Raw genomic sequence first — 24,927 nt, 5'->3', positions numbered from 1 at the left:
GAGGGGGGTGGGGGGGGGGGGGAGGCCTCCCCTGCAGGCTTCTCCCCCCACCATGCACCCAGCACAGCCCAGCTAGGGGTCCAGAGCTGGGTGGGGGGGCATTCCCTCCCCACTCCCTCCTCAGCTGGTTAAGGAGGGGGCATGGCCAGGTGATTGGCCCAGGTCCTGGCTCTGAGTATGGGGGGTAGGGGAAAGAGAGAGAGAAACACTTCACTGGGGGCTTCTCCCTTCCCCATTTATGCACATGCTGAGGACACCCTGGCTGGGGATCCAGTGCGGGGTTACGGGGGGTTCCCCCAGACTCCCTCCTCAACCAACCCAGACTGAGGAGGGGGCCATGGCTAGGTGGACCAGATCCAGGTATGGGGGTAGGAAGAAATGCCCAGCTGTGGGTTTTCCCTCATCCCCTGTTCCCTGGTGCTGGGGAGACCTCAGCTGGGGGCCAAGTGGGGATGTTTCCCCCCATACCCCCTCCTCAGCTGGCTGAAGGCTGAAGAGGGGGCATGGCTGAGGGAATTGCCCATCTCTCAGCTCTCTGCAGTGGCCAGCAGGCTGGGAGGCCAGCTCTAGCACCCCCCTCCCCTCTGTCTCCTGATGTGGGGCAACGCAGGGGTCTGGCTGCTTTTCCAGTTTGAAAAGTGAATGTTAGTTCAGTTTCTTATCAGTTCAGTCTAGGCAGTTTACAGAAACCTGCAAAGATTGAAATAATTCAGCCACAGACTTTGACTGTCTGTACTTAGCCAACGTGTGCTCCCAAATGCCCTAATTAAATAAATATAGAGGGAAAATAGCATGTATGTGTGACATTTTTGAATGATGGTAATCCAAGATTTTTCTAGTAACTATACAGTAGGTCCTCCATTTTCAGACAGAATTGTGATTTTTCAGCTTGACTGTGTCTTTTAAAAGGCTTTTACAATTCTTATTTCCATTGTTTTTAAGTCACAAAAAGACTAGAGAAAATGATGGCTTTTAACATCTGAAACATCTATTGCTGCATGTTTCAGGGTGTCAGAGGAGAACCCTGAGAATTAACATATATATGGAACATGAATTGCTCACATAAGCCTCCATCTTGCACTGTAGGCCATGAGGACAGACACTTGCAATTGTGTACAGCCCACTGAAGTCAGAGTCTTTCAAGATAGGCAAAGGAATATGTCCACACAGCCCTCTGTGCAGGATCCGGGCCATACGGATAGGTGAAGCACTGTTATGAGATGCTAAATAAATATATACCACATAGAAAATGTGAGTTAGGGTAGGAGACTGGAAGGAGGAGGAAGTCTGTTTTTGTCCCTGCTTCAAAAATTGGGTTTTACTCTGATGCACATATAACACCTCCTAAATGAAAGTTTCATATGTGAAGAATGTGAACTGAGTCATGCTTTGTCACTGAAGTATAATACACTAGAGTACGATGGTTTTTTCAAAGTGGAGCACAGGAAAATATAATCCTAAATCTTGAATTTCTGTTTTCTTCAACATAAACACATGGTTAAAAATAAACGATTTTACCATAATTATAATAAGGAGACGTGTTAATGATTGGTTGATCTAGACAGCTTTGGTAAAGCACGTGCCTTACACACACTTGGGACCATATTATAATGTGCAAGTCCTTTCAGTGTAACTGCTTATTCCTAATCAGGTGTAGGTGCTGAGAGATGAAGACGGTTCTGTTCGGCTATCATATGAGAAGCCCCATTTAGAATATGAGCACAAGTGAAGCAAGAGGTGAAGTGGGTACTGTAAACTCGACTATTTTCCTCAGCAGAAGTACTTGGCATGCTGGCATTTTTCAAAAAACAAAATCATGTTTGTCTTCCTTGAATGTGCATGCATTCCTGGAGATGGGGGATGGTTTCTTTCTTTTTTTTTCCCCCAACCCCTAAATGCAGTTGAGTTTGGATAATTTGTGCACTGCAATTGAGGTATTTTGTATGTGTGGGGAGAGGGGGGAACAGAGTTTGTATTTATTATTGCAAAAGCTCTTTTTTATGTTAATTCCTTTAAAAAATATATAATGGTACGTAGGGGTTACATTACAGGGCTGTTTCACCAACACAAAGTATCTGTACTGGAATAGTACATGCAAATGAGTATGAAACACAGGGAATCATTGTTTAACTTTAGTAAAATTTGCTGGAGAAAAAGACAAATCCATCTCTGTTTAAGTAAAGAAAACAGTAACAGAGAAAAGCATTTTTCTTTTAAACTTTTCTTAAACAATCAAAAGTGATAAGGAAACCACTTTTTAGATGGCTTTATTGTCTGCTTCTCCCCAATAAAATGTAAGGTGTCTTAATGATTGATTCTGCAAGCATTAAAGGACATACTTAACCTTGCTTACATGAGTAATCTAACTGAAAGCAATGGAACTACTCTCCTGAATAACAGTATGCATGTTCTTAAAACTTCCTTGATCAGAGCCCAATTTGGAAAAAATGAGGCTCCTGGAAACTACACATTCAAATTTTAGCAGTATGACCTCAACCTTCCATCCTTCCAAGTCAGGTAAACTAGGTATAATAAGCTTTACAGCATAGAAGACTTCTGAGCAGATATTTAGATCCCAAATGCCGTTTTCACAATCAGGTCATTATAGAAGTCGTAGCATCCATCACAAACAGACTGATGTTTTGCTTTGCTAAGTCAAAAATATCTCTCCCTTTCAACTGTGTGTTGCTGGGCTGCTGGTCTCTACCATAGAATTGTGGCCATGTCATAGGTGCTGCCATCATCTAACTCTGATATATTTGGTGATATTTTAAGCATAGAGGTACTTCTAAAATGGCTGGTATTAAGACAACTCCTGAGATGTTTTACTCAGTGGGCATGTCTACACGTGTGCATTTACTGCTCAGTAGCCTGATTTAAGGTGCATTAAGAGTTAATGTACCTTAAAAATGGTGATTTAAGGCTATTCAGGACTAAATTTGATACCTCAGTAGTTGCACTGAATTAGTGAATGTGTAGACGCGCTAATGCGCGTTAAGACAGTGTGTGTCCATTGACTTGGGACTAACTTTAATCCCAAATCAGTCCACACACCTATGTTAATGCACATTAGCACATGCACATGTGAACACCCACCTAAATTGCCTTAATGTGAATTAGGGTAATGCACATTAAGTTTAGGCATGTGTAAAAGCACGTGTAGACATGCCCAGTAGGGCTGTGCGAAAGTCCTATGTTTTGTTTGGTTTCAGATTCGGCATTTTGGAAGGACAGTGATTCATTTCAGTGTTTTGAATCACTGTCCCATTTCGTTTCGCCAAACTGTTTCGGAGCTGTTTTGGAATTTTGACAGTGTTTCGGTGTTTTGTTCATAGGCTATAATGGGGAATCACAAAATTGCCTATAACTTTGTCATTTCTTGCATGATTCAGATCAAACTTGCAGGGATTGTAGCCCCATCTGAGTCCATGAAGCCTGCCAAGTTTCAATGAGATAGGTACAGGGGCTTCTGGGCAACTGCACCTCAAGGTGCTGACAAGCAAAACTGGTGACATGTGTGACTTTGTGTGTTAAAGCGCAGTAGGATGAAAATTGCAGGGATAGTAGCCCCGGTTCTCACCCTCACAACTCCACTGCAACCAGTAAGCCTCAGACCTCTCAAAGAGCTTACAGATCTGGGCTTTCCCCAGCCAGGACTATGCAGGGGCCGGAGGTTATCAGGTGCCTCCTACCCACCTTTCACCAGGGAGGTTTGCAGTCCTGGCATTTCCTGGGCCTGCCGCGCCACCAGCAGTCCCACCCAGGTCTTCCTACCCTAGCAGGGTGCAGTTTTATGTCATGCCCAGGATGATGTGGGGCTGCCTTCTTCCCATATAGCCCTAGCCCTTATACCTCCAAGTTCTTCCTGGCATGGGAGCTCAGCAGGGAAATGTTCTTTCACTGCTGGCTGGTGAAAAACTAAACTGTAGCCTCCAACTCTGAGAGTGGGGCATTAAATGACTGCCCTCATTAGCACCTATCCTGCCAGATACATAGCCCCTCGTGTAGGAATGAGGCCTGCCAGGTCTCAGGCAGAGTGGTGCAGGGGTTTCTGTGAAACTGACCCTCAAACTGCTGAAAGCAAAACTCATGTCACTTGTGTGTTTTAAGGGGTGTAGGTTGTAGCTGTAAATGGTATAAGGACATAGCCCAAACAAGTTTCTTAGGGGCAATCTGATAAATGAAACCAACTCATTTATTAGACCAACTGAATAGTTGGAGAAATTCTGCTTTGCAAGCTTTTGGGTTTAAAAAACCCTTCATCAGGCTGAGGAAGCATCTAGTTGGTGTGTGTATGCTCTTCCTGGATGGAAGGAATAGTAAAGAAGCCAGAGGCTGGCATGCAATGCAGGCAAGAAAGCCCGTCAGTTAAAATGTAAATTGAGGCATCAGGGGGTGAGAGACAGGCTGGAGGGGATAGAAGAGGGATGTAGCAGGTAAAAGTGGAGAGGTACCTGGTACCTGGAGAGGCATCAGGGGGTGAGAGACAGGCTGGAGGGGATAGAAGAGGGATGTAGCAGGTAAAAGTGGAGAGGTACCTGGTACCTGGAGAGTCAGATATCAGGCAGGTTGTAGTGTGTCATAAATCTAATGTCTATATTGAGTCCATGAGTTTCTGTATCTGGTGGTTGATGAAGTGAAGTTCATAGGTCTGTATGTGAAAAGCGGTTTGTAAATTCAAACAAGCACTGAACCTCGCTAACCTCATCACCAGAAGCCAACTTCCTACAGCCCCAAACACACCGAATGGATCCAGACCATGCCATGACAAGAAATGCAAAACCTGCCAACATAGCTCCAGTACCCTCACAAACTGCGCACCAGAATCTATTACAGACAAGAATACCTAACTACCGGTGGGGGCACATTTCTCACAAAAAAAACGCTCTGTCTCCAGTCTCTCAGTCCTGATCCTCAAAGGGAATTTACAAACCACTTTTTACAGATGGGCCTATGAACTTTACTTCATCAATCTCCTAGATGCAGAAACTCATGGAGTCAATATAGATATTGGATTTATGACACTACAACCTGCCTGACATCTGACTCCCCAGGGAGCAGGTACCTCTCCACCTTTGCCTGCTACATTCCCCTTCTCCCCTTCCCCCCCCTCTCCCAGCCTGTCTCTCACCCCCTGATGCCTCAATTTACATTTTCACTGACTGACTTTCTTTTCTGCATTGCATGCTAGCCTCTGGCTTCTTAACTATTCCTTCCATCCAGGAAGAGCACACACTCCAACTAAATGCTTCCTCAGCTTGATGAAGGGTTTTAAACCCAAAAGCCCATGCCTCACAGATGGCATGTCAGGCATCTAAGCTCACCTGGAGCCTCACAACTCTACTGCAACCAGCAAGCCTCAGGCCTCTCAAAGATTTTACAGGTCTGGGCTTTCCCTAGCCAGGACTGTGCATGCGTGTGGTGGCTGGAGGTTATAAGGCCCCTCCTACGTGCCTTTCACCAGGGAGGTCCTCAGTCCTGGCATTTCCTAGGGGCTGCCATGCTGCCGGCAGTCCCACCAGGCCCCCCAACCCTGGCAGGGTGCAGTTTTGGGTCATGCTCAGGACCTGGGGCCTCCCCCTTCCCTATGTCCTCAGTCCATACCTCCAAGTTCATCCTGGCATAGGAGCTCAGCAGGGACATGTTCTTCCCCTGCAGGCTGGTAATGCAATGAATGATACCTCCAGCTCTGAGAGTGGGGCATTAAATGGTTTTTAAAAAATGAAAAAAGGAAATAGGTGCAGATGGAGTGAGGAGGGTGGCACTCACACCGTCTGCACCTGGAGCTTGGGGAACCCCAGCAGTTGAGGAACACCAGCTCCACCAAACCAGGATCCAGGGAGTTGTGGTGGGGTATCACAACATCCCCACAGCAATGCTGAACACTCTCTCACTTGGAACACTGGTCGGAGGACAGGACAGGTGTTCCCAGGCAACCATGGCCAGATCCTGCCACATGTGGCTGCGGGTTGCCCAATAGGCCAAGGGGTCGCGGTCCAGCTACTCCACATCCTCGGCAAGATAGATAGCCACCAAGGCCTTGTCGCTACTTGCCCAATGCCAGGGTCTGGTGTCTCTGGACCCACCATTGAAGTCATGTCCTTGGCCCACATTGGCAGTGCTGCTGCTGAGAGTGCTGGCACAGGAAAGTGGATCCCCCTCTTCCATGTCCCCCCGCCTGTGCCCTTCTGCCTCCCATACTCTGTTCACCAGCACCTCCATCCAGTGATCCAGGGTTTTGCTGGCACACATTCTCCCCTTCACCCTCAGGTCGCACATGGCTGACAGTACATGAACCGTACTGGACCGCAACTGATCCAGCCATTTCTTCATGCCCTCCCTCAGCCACTTCACCAGTGTCTGCACCTCTGGTGACAGTGGCTTGCCCCAGCCAGGAACATTGATCCCCTGGAACTTCTCCATTTGGTTCTCAAGTTTCCTCGCTATGGGGATCACCTGGCTAAGGAGGCCTCGCCAGCACTGAGGCTCTCAGTGGCCTCGAGGAATGGCTTGAGGACCACAAAGATCTGGGAGATGGTATCCTACTCTGTTTTGTTAAGTGGGTCAATGATCCCAATCTGCCAGAGCAAAGTCATCTCATGGATAGCATTCTGTTGCTCCATCAACCTTTCCAGCATGAGGTATGTGGAGTTCCACAAAACTAAATGAAATGCCTGCCGAAATTCCGCACAGCCCTAATACCCAGTGTGTTGGGGGGGTTTTCAAAAGTGCCCACTTTTAGTTTATTGTACAACTATTTTCATGGGAGCCTAAACTCCATCAAAATCCCACTCTGTTTCTTTCTTAGGCAAGCTCTTTTCTGTCATCCATATTTTGAACCATTATTGCTATAGTCCTTGCATTTAGAAATAAAATACTGGGCTAGACCCTCAGCTGATGCCTCTGAAGTCAAAGAAGTTCTGCAAATGCCTGCTAGCTGAAACTCTGACCCACCATTTTTTTAAGGATGTGCTGAAGTATTAAAATATGAGGTAGTTTATATACGCCCATGAAGTCAGCTATATTAAATCAGCTATTATCCAAAGACACGTATATCCATGTCACCGATTCCTCTTCCAGTTTGGTACCATCACTGTAAATCCTGGTGTTGCTGATGTCAATGGAATTCTGTCATTGACTCCAATGGGATTTCATCACATTGGTACTCAGAATTCACCCTTCTTATGAAGTCTTCAGGTCTGCAAGGCCCTAAAGTTGTATTTGAGTGACACAGTCTCTTTCACTTGTCAAATAAGCAAAAAATGTTTTTATGTATATTTTGGTGCCTGGTTTTCTGATGTTCTTCTACCTCTTGGGATTGGCACATATGTTCATATTTCTTCAGGCGGACAGAAGGTTTTTTGGGGTGATATCTTTTATTGTACCAATCGCAAAGTCGGGACAAAGCAGGCCAAGATTTTGAATGCAAGTCATTCTTCATGTTAGTTGTACCCTAAGCCTTACCAAGTCAAATGCACCACGGACTTAGCAGCTGTAATTTCCATGGAGGAATGTATTCAACATGGTTTTGAAGCTAGTGGAACTTTGCCGGTTTATACCAGAGAAGTGCTGTCTTTTGTGCATATATAGCCTAGATAAGTCATTCAGAAATCATTTATACCTCTGGTGTAGTTAATGACTGATCCATCCAAAAGCAAAAGCTCTAAGATTTCAAGTTATTTTTTGCTGTTTAGTTCATAGTATGGGGGAAAATAAAATGGAAAAAAAAATACATGGGGAAATTTTAGTACTGGTCATTGTCAGGCATTTGGAACCAAAAGAAAGTATTTAAATAAAATTAAAACTGTCTAGAGTTGGAGCAAGTATCTCATTAAAAGCTGGATTTGCCTTTCTGCCATAGAAACAAGACAATAGATACCTGCAATTTAATACAGAAATTAAAAGAAAAGAGTGAAAGATAATTCCTCTATTTTTCCCACTCCATATCTTGATCCTCTTTCCAAGGAACTATAATTCAAACCATTTGAATATAGCACAGATACTGGGTGTCAAATATAGTGGCAAGGAGTAGGGCTCCAACTCATATTTCCTGGACAATTAGAACTAAAGTTCAGTTTTGTCAGGAATTTTAAATGTGCTACTCAAATACATGCAAAGGCCTAATTTATGAATGTAAGGATAAATCCCATGCCCTTGTATCCTGCTTGTGTACTTAAAAGCCTGTTAAGGGAGATATTTGACATTATAAAAACAGTCTTCTGAAATTTCTGCTGCCATCATCAGTGCAAACACAGCAGGTGTTACTGTGCCAAGTCATATATCCCACTTTCTGCTGCTCCCTCAGGCTGATGTGTCACAATGTCCAAATTAGTCCTAGTATTTGAGCAGCCTGCCTTATTTTGTAAATGGGAAGGGAAAATATATGCTGTGGCCAACAATGTGAAATGATGTATTATAATATTTTGGTCACTTGAGCTGTTTGTGTTTCTGGTGCGGACAAACTTATTATCAGGCTTTGTCCACACTTGAAAGTGTTTGCCAGTGAGGTTGATAACCTGTATAATCCATACCAGTAACCCCCACATCCACAGTGGAGACAGCTTCTACCACGAGAAGTCATTTGGCAGCATAATTTGAACTGGTTCCTCAAACAAAGTAAGCTTTATTGACAAAAAGCCTGCATCTACACTAGAGTTGTTGCCAGCACAGTTATGACAGTCAGAAGACCACAGTAAGGTAATTAGCCATGTTAGTCTAAAGACAGACAGAAGGCAGGGTAGATATATGCACTTTATAAACTAACTAAATAAGATTTACATAGATCATAACCTTTCGTGAACTTGAGCTCATGAAAGTGTATGCCCCCTCTCTATATATATCTTATTTAGTCAGCCAGAAAAGCATCACCCCTGAGCAATGTAGCTGAGCCAGTAAAACTTTTAAGAGTAGAAGAGGCCTCAGAAAAGTATATACATGTAAATGATAAAAAGTAATCTTTGAAGTAAGGAAGCATTCAGTGAAGTTGAATAGCCTGAGGTCACACCTCTATGTGTTTTATTGTTTCAGCACATCTGATCTGAAGAACAAACATGGCAGCAGAGTGCTGATTTACAGTGGGAAGGTTATCTTCCCCGCCAATGAGGGCCAAATGTTTTATTTTTAAGAAGCAAAACCAGATTCTGTGGAACATAAAAGTCCAGGGAATCTGCTGCTGATTTCCTGCCTTCAGGAATTTTTTTACAGCTGGTGGCAGGTTCAGCCAGTAAAAATCACGTGCCTTTCCAGGCATTTTGTTGTGATGTCTCTCTAACGGTATGTGCAGATTGTTTGGAGTAACAAGAAAAAGCAGAGAGAAAACTAAGTTTTAACTGAGTATTTTAATTTGGTAAATTTTAGATAGGGCTTAATGTAATCCCTGAAATCCTCTTGAGGCACTGAAGCCCAGATGGTTGATAGTGGATGCACAGATGTTTATCTGTGTCAGCCATCACAATTTGGCCCATGCTGTCAGGTGACCCAGGGGTATTACAAAAGCTGTTCAATGGTTACCCTATATTTCTTCTTTTCCTTTCCCTTTTCAGGGAAGAGAAAAAATAGCAAATCTGAGTTTAGTATTCTGGTCTCCAGCTACCAGATATATTAGGTACCCTATCCCCCAGTCACATATATCTGGCAAATAGATCTTTCAGCTATGAACCCTGTTTTTAAGGGGTTTCACAGGGAAAAAGGGAATTCCTTAATAGACTTGGGCAATGCCTAGATTACGCTTCAGGAATCAAGTCCATCATTTAGATGTTTAGATACCACAGAGATCCTGCTGTATAATCTGGTAGAGGCCTAAAGTCCCCTGTGGGTGACTGCAAAGCCATCTAAGTCCTGACACCACCATGCTGCTTTGAGCTATATCTTACACCAGTGATGCTCAACCTCTGGCTTGAGGGTCAGATGCAGCCCATAAAGCTGGTGTGAATGGCCTGTCACTGGCATGTCAGCACAGGCGAACACTTCTACTGCTGAAAGTAGAAAGAAAGGAGGTTATGAGCAGTAGCAGCATTCACGTGCACTGACCTGTTGGTGAACTCAGAACTTTTATTTAACTCTGGAGCCCCAGGAGCTGAGCAAAGCAGCCATTCACCTCCTTTCCCCTCTCCCCCACTGAAGCAGGACAAGCAGCAGTGATGGCATTCATCTCCTGGGCCCTGGAGCTGCATGAAAGCTCTGAGCTCATCAGCACAGGCTCTGACTGCAACCACAGCTTTCATGAAGCTCCAGAGCCTAGGAGCTGAGCACCACCTCTGTTGCTTGTCCCCTCTTCCCTGCTGCTGAATTCAGTGGGGGAAAGAGAGGAGGGGGAAGCAAACTGCAGTGATGCTCAGCCCCTGGGTTCCCAAGCCCCATGAACTTTGGCAGCTGGAAAGGGAAAGGAAAAGAGAGTGGAGACTCGTGCATTCATGTTCACAGGATACAGCACAGGGCTGGCTACAGTGCTTAGGGGGAAAAACGCTATTTCAAAGAAAGCCCAAACACTATGGGGCAAAGCATGGTCCTACTCCCACTGCATTCCCAAAGATTGTCTTGCTTCAGGAGACAATCTCCATCTATCGCCTGAAAAAGAATCCTTGGGTGTTCTTGTGTAATATTATGGTTGGTCTTCTTATTTTTTGTAATGATTTAATTATTTTATAAAATTTAAAATAATACTACAGCATATTGATCTTTTTCCTGTGTATCAATAAGCCTAAAATTGTTAAACATGCATGTTTTTCTTTATAATATTAAAGTATTTAATATTAGGTTATGCCAAAGTATACAACTGTGATGCTTTTCTATGCTGCCCTTAGCCCATTTCTGATTTTAAAATTTGGCCCACTTGTAAAAAAGGTTGAGCACCACTGGCTTACACTAAAGACCTGACAGAAATGAGCAAATACATATTTTTATTTTAGTGGGGGAAGGGAAGGGTCTAATTTTACCCATTAACTCAGTAGACAGAGCACTTTGCTGAAATGGAGGAGACCCAGTGCTTTAACTACACTGGGATGGAGTGCTGAGTGTTTCCTGTTGAAGCTGTTCCACTTTGTATACATAATTAAATGTTCATTGAACCTGACTCTCACGTGAATTCCTTCAACACTAGGCTGTGGAAGCAAACTCCTGCTGTCTCTGTTTCTGACCCAGTGAATATTTCATTATTTTATGCAAAGTGAAACAGCTTCAACAAGAGAGATTGAAAGAACCACACCCCAGAGTCGACAATATTGGTCTGCTTAGGGCACTTTCCTTAAAGATGGGACCTGAGTTCATGACCCTAGGTTCATGTTTTTACTCTAAATCAGACAGAGTGAGGAAGTGAAAAAAGGGCTCCTCCCTTATTGTAATTGTAATCATTGTAATCTCTGGGCTGTTGGCTGTAGAGGAGGGGTATATCTATATCACTTTCCCAATGCCCTTGAGAAGGCTACCAAGAAGCATATGCTGTCCCCCTGCTTCCACTACATGTGTGCCAAACCAAAAAGGGAGGCAGAGATGCTGATCCTGGGGCACACATCACTGCTGCTCCCTTAAAAGTAGTCGGGGACATGCCCTGAACAGTTTCACTGCCTTGTTTCCAGATGCAGAGCAGGAGTGGGTTGGTGGGACATGCTTCTCAGTGGGTGCATCTACACAAGACACTTTGAGCATAGTAGATGAATTCTACTGAAAATTAGCACAGTGGGCAAAACTTGTACTAATAAGCTTAATGCACAGTAGAATTAGTCTACTGTGCAGTAGCATCACCTAAAATGTGTGCGTTGGCACTACTGCACAGTAGCACTGGTTACTGTGCATTTAATTTAGTACCTGTTATTACAAGTACTAAACTAAATGTGCAGTCACCACTGCACATTAATACACATGTAGACATACCCAGTGATAATATCAAGAGTAACAGAGAAGTGCTATAAGCAAGCATCTCCTGCATCTCTTTTTTTTATGAGGAAGTGTTGGTGTTTACTTGCAGGAAGCAGTTCACAGCTGAGAATCTCAGTTGGAGATAGGCACCTCCTTTTGGCCTAGGTAACCCCAGCTGGGCATTACAATGCCTTTTTGGATCTGGCAGTTACTGCCTAAGCCACAAATCAATGCACTACCACTACTCTGACTCTAGCCAGGCAGAAGGTACAGAAGAAACAGTATCTTAGTAACTGACTATACCCCAATTTTATCAGATTCTAAATCAGAATAATCTCAAATCAGCTGTGATAGAGAATGTTTGAGCAAGTGCTCAGCTCTTATTATATACATATAATAAGGAACAATCCTGGCTTCAAGTAACTTACAATCTAACTTAGATGCAGATAGTACAGTCCAAATGATTATATAGTACAGAGGAGATATTAGTATTGAACAGATTTATTGAAGGATGTACCATTTCTGAACTGATTTACAGAAAGAGAGAAAGGCTGTTTCATATGTTAGAAGTGAAGTTCCAGCAAGAGAAGTTTAGTGTAGATATTCAAGTTGGGAAGTTTACACTAGATATTAGGAAGAACATTCTCACTAGGAGGGTAGTAAAACACTGAACCAGGTTACCCAGAGAGGTGGTGGAAGCTCCATCCTTGGAGGTTTTTAAGACTTGGCTAGACAAAGTCCTGGGTGAGATGGTATAGCTGGGGATGGATTAGATGACTTCCTGAGGTCCCTTCCAACCTTAATTTTCTGTGATTCTAAGTGCAAGCACATAAAATGCAGGAAGGAAAGATGATAACTATCAGTTGAGCAGAAATTTGGCAGGAGATTAAATTTGCCTGTGTTCAGAGGACCACCCGAATGCCCCACTCCTTTACATCCTGCTCTGAACACTTCTTTGCTCTGGTATAGATCTGTTTCTGGTTAATTTGTACAGGAACAGAATCTGGAAATTGACTTTAAGTGTTGTATACACGTAATAGCAAATATCACTGAAATGTGACAGAAGCTTTTTTTTAAAAAAAAGAAAAGAAAAGTCTAGCTCAATATTTATTAGCACTTTCCCAGAGTACAGTGTCAGCACAGACAATATTTGAAATTAATGTAGTATTTGATTAGACTGATTGATTGTCCTTACAGTTGAGGATTTAAGCATTCATTAGTCATGCTAACCAGTCATTAGTACTGCCTTTATCAGCTAGTGAAGAATAAACAGAAATTCTAATATAAATTCACTACAGTGAACATATTCCATAACTAAGCCAGTGTTATGATTATGACTGTACAAGATGAACTCTTAAAACATTGAGAGCACAAAAGTTTCTGTTAAATATGGTTTAAACCCATGAATGAATGTTTAAATTATATCTGTACATTTAATTTTTTTTATCTGGTTAGCCTGCCCAACTGCTAATAGTTATTATTTTGACCTACTGATAAATAGAGTGTGATCTCTAAGCTAAAGATTCTTTGAGCCACTTGTATTAACCTGATTTACCAGAATAATTACTGTTAGAATGAATCAAACTTCTGTTTCACAGGCTTTTAGCCAAACAGCAGAAGTCTTCTTGTATAAAATAAAAGAAATAGAAAATGAAGACTGTGGGTGTACTTTAATTGATGTCACTTTTATTTGTGTGTTTTAACTTTACATAGTAAGTAACAAATTGAGGAATAGAATAGTAAGTACTCCAAAGAAATAAGTGCTTTTGTTCTATATTAATTTACTTGTATGTATTGCATTTCTTTCTGTAAAAGTTTTATTTCAAAATATCATTCTAATTATTTTTATTCTTTGCATTTCTACAGGAGTCTCTGAATGTTATTGATCCAGGTTTAATGGATTTAAATGGTTCAAATGAAGATGCACTAGAATGGGATGAAACTGATATAAGTAATAAGCTGATTAGTATTAATGAAGACTTAAATGAATCTGTTCAAGAACAAAAGCAGGAAGATCCACAACAGAAATCTGGTTTAGAAAAATGTGATGGCAGCCATATCCTAAATCAAGATGAAAACATCAGTGACAACAAAAGTCCTCTTCACTGTCCTAGCATTACATCCCCCTCTAATCCTCATATCTACCAGGTCTATAGCCTCCATAACATAGAATTATCAGGGGGAAAAAATATGCCCATCTTGAAAAAGATACCCAGTCTAACACAGTCTGATATTTTAAACAAATATATTAGTAAAGACTCTCCATTTTCATCTACCAAATCACTGCCAGACCTAACAGGTAGAACCACAGTGACAAAATCTTGTGATTATATGTATCATAGTGGGAACATAAGCAGACATTCTGAGAGTGAGCATGGAATAGTCAGTGAATGTCATACAGAAGTTACAAGCAATTCTGAAATGGTTTTGTTAAATGACACAGAAAGAACACAGAGTAATCCTGAAATTGGGTTTCCAGAAGCCCAAATAAGCAACATAGTTGATGTGATAAAACAAAAAATTAAACAAGATGAAGACCACATTATACTTTCAAATACTTGTCAGCCGACATCTTCTACATATTGTTTAAGTGAAAAAGATGGAGATCTGAACAGTATTACCCGACATATTCCTGCTTGTGTGGAAGATGAATTACAAGGAAAACACGATGTGTTTACATTTTATGATTACTCGTATCTTCAAGGCTCCAAACTCAAATTACCATTGATAATGAAACAATCACAAATTGAAAAAGCACATGAAGAGGGCACTTTGATTCATGATTTTTGTTTTGATAAAATACCCAGTAAATCTGAACATCAGTCTGGAGAATTACAGCCAGAGGCATTTATGCATGAACTTGCTTTGGCAAGTATCTATAAAAAAACAGATCCCAGTTCCTGTAAATCTGTGGAGGGTGCTAGGAAGTTACCTGAAACACAGAATGCAAAATTGCTTTCAGCTTTATCTCATAGTTCTTCTTTAGAGTCTCTTTCTGTAGTAGGTGATTTGTTCAGCTCAAGCATTTTTAAAACAGGTGATAGTCTTCCACGTAGTACCTCTTTGGAGAGCTGGTTGACTTCATACAAAAGCAATGAAGATCTTTTTAGTCATCATGGCTCAGGAGACATAAGTACAAGCAGTGATTCTGTTGGAGAGCTCAGCAAAAGAACACTAGACCTTTTGAATCGTTTAGAAAATATCCAGAGTCCCTTAGATCAAAAGATAAAGCGCAGCATCTCTGATATCACACTCCAAAATAGCTCTCAAAAAATGTCCTTAACTGGACAGCTGTCTCTAGATATTGCATCTTCAATCAATGAAGATTCAGCTGGTTCTCTCACAGAACTTAGCAGCAGTGAGGATCTTTCTCTTTGCTCTGAAGACATTGTACTGCATAGAAATAAAGTACCAGATTCAAATGCATCATTTAGAAAACATCTTAATCGGTCAGTTGCTGATGAGAGTGATGTCAATGTCAGCATGATTGTTAATGTCTCCTGCACTTCTGCTTGCACTGATGATGAAGATGACAGTGATTTGCTTTCAAGTTCTACCCTCACCTTGACTGAGGAAGAGCTAGGCATCAAAGATGAAGATGATGACTCTAGTATTGCAACTGATGAGGATATTTATGAAGAATGCAATTTAATTTCAGGACTTGATTACATAAAGAACGAATTGCAGACTTGGATTAGACCAAAATTTTCTTTGTCAAGGGAAAAGAGAAAAGGTGACCTCAGTGATGAAATTCAGTGCAGTAAAAATGTAAGCAGTAATGAGACATCGAAAGGAACAGATACATTTAGCATTGAAATGTTTCTGAATGGTTCAGTACATAAACTATCAGAAAATAATGGAAACAGTAAGAATGCATCAGATGGTCATGGGCTCAGGACAAAAAGCGAGACTATAAAGAATAGCTCGCAGATTGCTAAAGAGCAGTTTGTAGATGACATGGAGAATGGTAATGTTGAAAACACTCAAGGAAGTCAAAAGGAAGAAATTGTTAGAACGTCATCAGCTCCCCAAAATCTTGATTCACTCAATGGTAAGGGAGCTGAAAGTGAATGTTGCATCTCTGAAGTGCTTACAGATAGTTCAGATGATTCACATATGGATGGCAAGGAGTGTCTTCAGCCCCCAAATATATCCAGGAATCTTTCAAAAGAATGTCAAAATCATCTTCAGTCTGATGATCATTGTATTGCTTATACTTTCACTAAAAAGCCTTGTAAGGAGCCTGCCTCAGAAATGAAAAATATAGCTATAGAAGATGCTACTTTACTAAAATCTTTAACTAGAGGTCAAGAAACCAGAACAAGCATTCCTGAAAAATATACTGATTGCTGTGCAGCTTTTAGAGCAAATGAAGCAGAAGAGAGCACTTCTGCCAGTGGTAGCGATTCATGTTGTAACTGTGAATCTGCTGCTTTTGATAAAAGAAATGTGGAAGACTGTTCAGTGCACAACTTTGTGATGGAAATAATTGACATGGCATCAACGGCCTTGAAGAGCAAGTCACAGCCTGAATGTGATGCATCCATTCCTACTTCACTAGCACAGATCAAGGAAAAAGTACTTGAGCATTCTCACAGGCCCATACTACTAAGAAAGGGGGACTTTTATTCTTATCTTTCACTTTCTTCCCATGATAGTGACTGTGGGGAGGTAACCAAATATGTAGAGGAAAAGAGCAGTACGCCAGTGCCACTGGACTTTACAGATGACAGAGAAAACATTGAATGTTTTTTTGAAGCTTGTCCTGAGGTAGAACAAGTTGAGCAGCAGCCATATGTTGCTAACACTACCCCTGATGGTTTACTAGCATCAGACAAAGACTTGCAGTTATTAGATGAATTAAAAAGGTCAGCTGAATGTAGTGGCTTTTCTTTAAATGATGACATTAACATCAATGTGCCCAACCAAAATGTACCAACCAATTTGAAAAACTTTGCTGATGATTCACTGACTTTGGACAGCCATAATAAAGGCTTGGATATGAATTATCTAAAGCTTGGCACTAAGAAACGTAGTACAGAAAAGTTATTTGGAACTGAGAAGCCTAAAGCAAATATTGCTGCTTCTGAAAAGGCTTCAGCTATAGACTTTCAATTAAAGCCAGACCACTTAAAAGATAAAGATGCATTGCACCAGAACACTAAAACTCTCACATGTGAAGAAAACCTCCTGAATCTTCACAAAGAAAGGCACATAAATATGCACAGATAGAATGTAACCCTCCCTGGCATGTACATTATCTCAGAAACAGGTATGTATTGACTGTATGCATGCCACATAGTAGTTATTTTTACATGTTTGTATAAAGAAAGGGGATGAATTACCACCTAGGGCTTTTGTTTTATTATAGTGCTATATATAAGATAGACTTGATCAGTTACAGTGCAACACCTGTTTACTCACTTCAGTCAGCCAGTGCCATTGACCGATTGCTTGTTGCCTGGAGGTGTTGCACTGCTGGGAGCTCCATTCTTTAGGAATGCCTAAACTGCATGGATGCAAGCTTCTGTCATATACAACTTGGAAATCCCATTCCCTAGTGGGCCACTCCTTTATAGTCATTTACCTCATGTTAATCAGAGATACTCATTGAAGTCAAATTTCTTTTTCTTACCTCACAAATGTTTGGGGTGTCCTATGAGACAGTCATCATATCAGCACTTTAATGTTTGTACAGATAAGCCAAACCCCTGGATAGTGACTAACCAGATTAGGGGAAAGGCATTAACAAATCTCTTGATGTCAATATACCAGGAGTTAAAACAACAAAGTAGTTCCAAAGAAAATTCATGCTAGTGATTGAGGGCATCTTTACACATGCTCCAGGGAGGGGTTGGGTCGGGTGGGGTGGGGGGGAGGCTCTCTAATTAGAGTGGCTCTTGGGAGCTGCTTTAATTAAAATGCCTGCTGCAACTCACGTATTCAGCATCTCATATATTCAGCATCCCAGATCCCAATGGTGGTGAGGGTGCTTTAACTAAAGCTCATGCAGCAAGCTTTAGTTAAAGTCCCCCTGCCACCATTTTGAAGCATGAGGATACTGAATACATGTGATGCCAGGGCTGGTGGAATGTTCTGATTAGAACAATCGAGTCTGCTCTGACATGTTCTAATTACAATGTGTCACAACAGGCATTGGTCATGTGTATAGGTGCCCTTAAAATTACCAGACTAAGAAAAATTTCACACACCAGGTTATTTATAACAAGTAAAGAACTATATGGTTCCTTAGCAAAATTCATATACTAAAAAAGGTAAAGAGTGAGGTTACAAGAACAATATTACTTGCCTCTATCTATGTTGTAATATACATTTTAGAATATAAAGAGTAAAGGTGAACCTAAGATGAATAATTCAACTCCAAACTTTGCTGAAATCTAAAGGAGGTCATTTCTTGGTTTCTGGTTCACATAAATCCCTAATAAAAAGTATTATTGTGTTTTAAATTTCGTCTGAAATCCAGGAATAGAAAGCATTATATAGGACAGATCCTGGTATGTACCACAGCTGTTTTGTCAGTCACGATTCATTCAACGTAGCTGTAAAACCAGCAGTTTGCTATGTGAGGAGGAGCTCCTCAAGTGTAGGGAGATTCTCCAGCAGCATAATAGCTCCTACACCATTTTCCTCCTTGCTACTGATGCGCCAGGAAGAAAGTAAGCATTGTTGTGGCTTCCTTAAATCTCACTGATCCCTACCTATCATATTGTCCTCTTGAAGCCACTGGTACACAATGACCAAGGTTTAGGGGACTGCAAATTCCATCTTTTCACCCCATTTCTGAGTTGTGCTGTAGTTCTGGAGCAAGGAATCTGAGTTTTTATATATAAAACAAGATTTTTTGTTGTACATTTAACTTTTTCATGCTCTAATCATGAAATGATTAGAGCATGAAAATTATAAATTTCATGTAAATTTCATGTAAATTTCATGAAATTATAATTTCATGTAAATTATATCACTATAATTTTCTTATTGCCTATATCCTCATGATTTTCTGCATACACATACATACTATATGCCTAATAAAAACTTCTTGATATGGATCTTTACTCTCACATTTTCCTTTGCATGCACATATGCATTTTAGTAGCACTGTATTATATTTGAATTGTATTAGAGAAAAGGATTTCTCGAACAGCTGTCAGTTGCCAATTAATTTAATATTTAAATTAAATCTCTATGTACACCTACTAGTTAGTGACACTATTCACATCAAAACAATTGGAGAAGCAACTGACATCAACTGGGAAATTACAAAAATGATAGAAAATAGTTTATAATCAAGAATTATATGTATATTATATTAAAAAGTTTAGCTATATAGGGAAGTATCTACATGAAAATTGAAGTGAGAACAAAAGTCTGAAGTTTATAAGTGATAAACATACAGTAAACATAAATTTGTACAGTAAACATAAATACAATGCATCCTTGACTGAATTGTTCATTTTGTCAATTTCTGTCTTTTTTTTTTATTGTATCGACATGAAAGACCTTATGGACCACACCAAGTGGCTTGATCTTGCCCCTTTTTTCACTTACAGTTCTAGTAATAGAGCTTTGCACTTCTATAGTACTTTTCATCTGAGGATCTCAAACCATTGCCTAAATTTGTCATCCACTTTAAGGACATCACAGACACTAGTATGGTAGCCAGCTGTGGTTTCATAAAACTTGGCTATGGTAACATACAGTTAATCAAGCCTGAGGACAAGGCTTGAGTATAAGGAATAGAGGTATTTCTATACCCACATAATACAGTGAAAGGAAATGCAGAGAATATACATGTCTCTTTCAGGTTGTCATGTTGTATTTTTATTTTTTGCTGAAGGAAAGAGGTTTATTTAAAATAGTAAAAATAATCATTTATTACATTCCACTCTATATTTACTAAGATATTTATTTCTTGTTTGTTAATTGTTATATAGTACTACTTCCTTGACACTTATATATTTTATTATTTCCTCTTGCAAGGCCCTAAGATGTATTCTATATCTTAAGTAAGGGAAAAAATGAATGCCTCTACTGCCAGATATGGTATTGCTGAAGTCTGAACTCCCTTCCCCCCATCCAGAGCTTGGTGCTATAACTTCATCTCTCATGCTATGGGGAGTGAATTACAGAAGCAATCTATCCTAATTTGTTAACTTATTCAAATAACAGTTATTATACTTAACTATGCTAAAGATTATCTTTTTGGTGGCAGATTGTTTATTTTTTGATGAGCCTAATTACTGATTTTCCAAAGGTAATTTACATTTATTACTAATACATCTTTTAAAATGTGACAGATAAATGTTGTTCCCATAAGTGTATTATGAAAAAAGTTACTATTTAAAAACACATTATTTAATTTGAAAGATAAATGGCAAACACCATTATTTTTTCCTGTAGCACCTGTGCCGTAAGCTCATTAAAATGTGTAATTCCATGTGTAGCTGCAATACTTAGAAAAAAAAAATCCTATCGTATATGTACATCCTAAAAACATATTCAGTATGCAAAGGTGACGAAAGGCATACTTGCTAATGTAGCTTGACTAATTTTATACTATTTTAGTCAGTATTTGCATTTGCAGTATATAGGAGTATAAAAAGCAATAGTGGAGAAAATATATTTTCTGCCAAATGTATCTAAGTTGCAATCTCATTCTTTATCAGTGTGCTGTAAAACTGACCATTAAGGGAAAGAAACAGCAATTCCATAAGCAGCTTCAAAAATACCTCTATCAGAACTGATTATTCTACTATATGAGCCAATATATAGTTCTTCAGCAGAACCGTTTATAAAGCTATGCTGATTTTGTTTCTCAAGGAGGTGACAGCTTGAAAGAACAGCCTCTCTGCATATGAGATCATGCAGTCTTTTGCTGTCACTCTGACCCATGACTCACCAGTGGGATCAGGATTCATAGTCATATATTCAGTGTGCAGGGATCAATACATTAAGGGGGCCTTATGTGATGTTCAGAGTGTATTTTTCTGGGAAATGCATTAGACCGTGTTATCTGCTATAGCCACAAATAAGTCATAAAAGTTATTTCCTTCCTTTTAGTAGAGACTATGTAATTTAAACTTAAGTTAAATTGAGAAAAATATATTACTTGGGTTTAAGGAAAATAAAGTGGTTTTACCCAACAGTCCTTAAGCATAGTCAAAACATCCTGCAATTTACTGTAATCAGGAAGAACCCAGGGGGAAAAGAGGGCTGATGCACAGGACTGCTAGTCAGATTATCTAATTGCTATTCCCAGCTCTGCCACAGATTTGCTGTATGACTTTAAGCAGATCACTTAATGCCTCTCTGCCTCAGTTTCTTTAACTGTGAAAAATAAGAACAACAGAGGGGAGTTGTGATGTTACATCCTCCAGTGAATAGTGCTTTGAGATCCACAGATCAAGTGTACCGATACATCAGCGGTTCTCAACCTTTTTTAGACCTGAGGCACCCCTTGGAAATGGCCAGCTCTTAATTTTCACTTGATTTTTGATGACAGGAAAAGCAGTAAAGCAATTCTGTCACAAATAATTCAGAAAGACCACAACAGATCAGAATGTTTTAATGCTATAAATTCTTATTTGACATTTCTGAGTTTATCTTGTAAATAATGTTTGCACATCTAATAGTGCTAACATTGTTAGGCACCCTTAAAAAGATCTCAAGGCACCTCATGGTGCTGCAACCCTCTGGTTGAGAATCACTGTGATAAATTCAAAGGTGGTTTTTACATAGAAAAATATCATATGAGGCTTACACTACACAGAACCTAATATATCATTTAAATCTAGAAAATGGGCTGCATGAGTGGCCTAAATCTTTCTTACCAAATTTCTTTGCAGATTTAATAAGGCATCTGAAACAACAGTGTTTTCCTTATCTTGTTTACAACCTAGTCATGGCATTCTAGTTCTGTGTAGCAGCAAATGTAATCAGTTAACTTTAAAACAAAGTTTGTAGATGGTAAATAGCTATTTTATATCATCATCTGTGGATGGTAGGCAGGTACAGCCTACCAGGGAGACTTTTCTCACTATAGATCTAATTAAAACCCACACTGAAGTTTCCAAGAGCAAATGTAATATGGTCTTCCTTGTTATGTACATTTTTACACTGATTTCTAAACTTACTGTTATGTTTTCACCATTTTCATGTAAGTGCACATTTTTCATAAATATAGAAGGGTCAGTTCCAGCAAATAAGATCAAAGGAGAAGGTAACTGGATAGATCCAGATATGTCTGCTTAATTTGGAAGGCATATAATGCATGTCTGGAGTGCCTCCTAGGAAATGCCTAAGAGATGTACTTTGCACTAATCTTTTAGCTGTATTCTGACAGTTATTTCTTCATAATCCTCATCATAAGCCTCTGCTCTTTGATGAATAGTTTAACCCTAAACTCCAAGCTGGATAAATTCTGTAGTATGAAAATTTAACTCATTACTGGCACTAGATTTGTCTGCACAGTTAGTTATAATTTTAAAATACAGTGAAGACATTCATGTTTCTGTTCAAGGACCACTTCTCTGACAACCGTCTTCCTTTTTTATAATGAAATCTCATTTGAGATGCATACGTAAGTGATGGCTGGCTAAATGCTGCACTATGTTGTTCAGCTTTAGCAAATTCATATTTATTATTGATTGTTCTGCCTTTGAATGTGCTGAAGGTAAGTTCGTAGGTAAGTATATGGACAGGATCTAGGGAAAAGGTCAGATTTGATGATTTCCCTTGTTTCTTTTGAAATGAAGTCTTCAAAAAATCAATGCATTTTCTACATCGATACAAAGACATTTTTTAGACTAACTTGTACCTCAGGCAGTTAAAAATCATTGTTCACTTACTATATGCTTGTGAATTAAAGGCTTTGGCATGTGATTGTATAATAGCTATGTACAGTTGTTCTGGAAGAGTTTGTGTTTTGTAAATAAAACTGTATTTTATGTAACATGCTATTACTTTTTTTCTTTCCTTTTAGAACCTTGGCTGCAATTCAGGTGCAGGTTCATCCTGTAAACCCTGGGATGACCTCCAATTCCATTGTATCACTGCCTTTCATTATACTGACTCCCGAGATAAATTTTCTTTCCAAATGTGATTTGTCCATGTTGGCTTTGTGATCAGGCTGCATATGCTAGTCCTATTTCAGTGAACATTTTGTATTGTAGCAAAGCCATTTGCTTTTTTATGGATTCCTCTCCCAAGCTACCTCTAATGACCTGCCCTTCTGAAACTGGATGTTTCTTTACTATTTGTCACCTATTATGTTCTCTAAAGTTTTGCAGTTCCACAGAATTCATACTCAGTCTGATTCTTTTCAGAACTGTACTTGTCAGTATTCCCCTATTTCGTGTATCAAATTTAATATTTATATGTATAATGCATATGTTTATTGAAACTATTTTATGTTTAAAATGACAATTTTGTTTGATTGCAGCAAAAGGAAGTCATTAGTCCTCCTGATTCAATACATCTAAAAGTTAAGCAATTATAATAATGCCATTTTATTTATTTCATTTTAAATTTAATCTATGCAACACTTCAAGAAACAACTACATAGTGTTGTATATTAGGAACTTTTGACATTCTACTGAATTAAGTACAACATTTTGTTTTTTTATGCTTCTTGAGGTGGTAATGAGAAAAAAAGTTTTTAAAAAATGTGTGCCTTGCTGTATTTCTTATACCATTTATTAAAAAGCTGCTTTCACAGTAAAATTATGTTGGTTTGAAAGGAGGAAATAGCAAGGTTAAGATGTGTGAATAATTTCTGTATATATGTATAACCAAGTGCAAACATTGATGTATAATGACAGTATAAAATGCTTTCATGTTTGTGATGTCCAGTGATGTGGAAAATATAAGCCTTAAAACCATTAGATTGCATGGTAATTAGAATTGGCATAATAAACATAGTTTATTGGGGAAAAAAACAGAATTGGCAATCTGTTTTACCTGCGTTCTGAGAAAAAAAACACTTCATCAACATACAGAGAAGTTATTTCTCGTGATATTTCATAGAGTCTGGAGTTTCCATATTGAGGGAGGGTTGGATCACCTGGCTCAAAGCAAAGGTCATGTAGATAAAGGAGCTAGAAGGTGTCTCAGGTCACACATGGAGATACAAACATTCAGCAGGATGAAACTGGTATATTGCAACAACTGTTCTCAAAGGACAACTAAACATTTATCTTGGAGCTTTATTCCTTATCATTAACAGTTTGATGTTGGATTTTAGGACACTTTCTGTCTCTTAAAATTTCATTCATTTACATAGTTCCATTGAATAAGCTTTATATATATATTCATATAGCCACTTTAACAGTTAGGCTGTTTCAGTGGTTTAGACTGTGTACATTTTAAATGGTTTTATCGAGTACTAAAGATATATTGGATGTCTAAAACAAAGCTGAGAGCCCTATCCAGGACCTCTGCAAACATGGCTCTCACCTCCTGAAAATCTCTATTGTAAAGGGAGGACACTAAGTTAATAGGCCAGAAAGTCTTACTGTTTTATATTTTATTTTTTTTACCAAAAAATGTATGTTTTCAGTTGGGAACGGTGAATAAGGAAGTTAAAGAAGTAATATTCTTCAAGGTTTAAAAAATATTAATGCCAGAAATATAATGGATGCTACCACTAAGACTTAAAACAACAAACTGGTATGTTCATGTAATAGGGCAGAAACTGATAAGAACACTTTTTATTTTCAAGCTACCAAGGACTTATTATTAACAGCAGTAAGTAAATATTTAGGTCCTGAATTTTCATTTGTGCTGGCCACGTCTACACAAGACAATGACTGTGCAATTGTTACTGAGTAGTCATTTACTACTTATATAAACAAGTACTAAATGACTGCATAGTAACCTGAGTTACTGCACAGTAGCACTGACAAACGCCTTTTTTGTGACACTACTGCACAGTAGCCTAATACTAATACTGCGCAGTAGCGGCGCATCATGGTTGTTGCCTTGTGATGCTACTGCACAGTAGTATCGGGCTACTGCGCAGTCAGCATCTTGCATAGATGCAGCCACTAAGTCTCTTTT

At 39.6% G+C, this 24,927-nt stretch overlaps 1 protein-coding gene across 7 annotated transcripts in view; it reads left to right on the top strand.

The window, feature by feature from the left end:
- Nucleotides 1–22,987, top strand: part of AKAP6 (A-kinase anchoring protein 6) — a 488,303-nt gene extending 465,316 nt beyond the window's left edge. For all 7 annotated transcript variants that reach the window (XM_025202476.1, XM_025202473.1, XM_025202475.1 and 4 more), the window contains 2 exons: nucleotides 13,720–17,125; nucleotides 22,853–22,987. In XM_025202476.1, coding sequence (XP_025058261.1) covers nucleotides 13,720–17,085 — 3,366 coding nt within the window. In that variant the 3' untranslated portion in view covers nucleotides 17,086–17,125; nucleotides 22,853–22,987. The remainder of the gene's footprint in view (nucleotides 1–13,719; nucleotides 17,126–22,852) is intronic.
- The last annotated feature ends 1,940 nt before the right edge of the window (nucleotides 22,988–24,927 follow it).

This window comes from Alligator sinensis, unplaced genomic scaffold, assembly GCF_000455745.1.
Source record: "Alligator sinensis unplaced genomic scaffold, ASM45574v1 scaffold720_1, whole genome shotgun sequence".
Classification (NCBI taxonomy): domain Eukaryota; kingdom Metazoa; phylum Chordata; order Crocodylia; family Alligatoridae; genus Alligator; species Alligator sinensis.
This window is presented reverse-complemented; position numbering and strand designations above follow the sequence as displayed.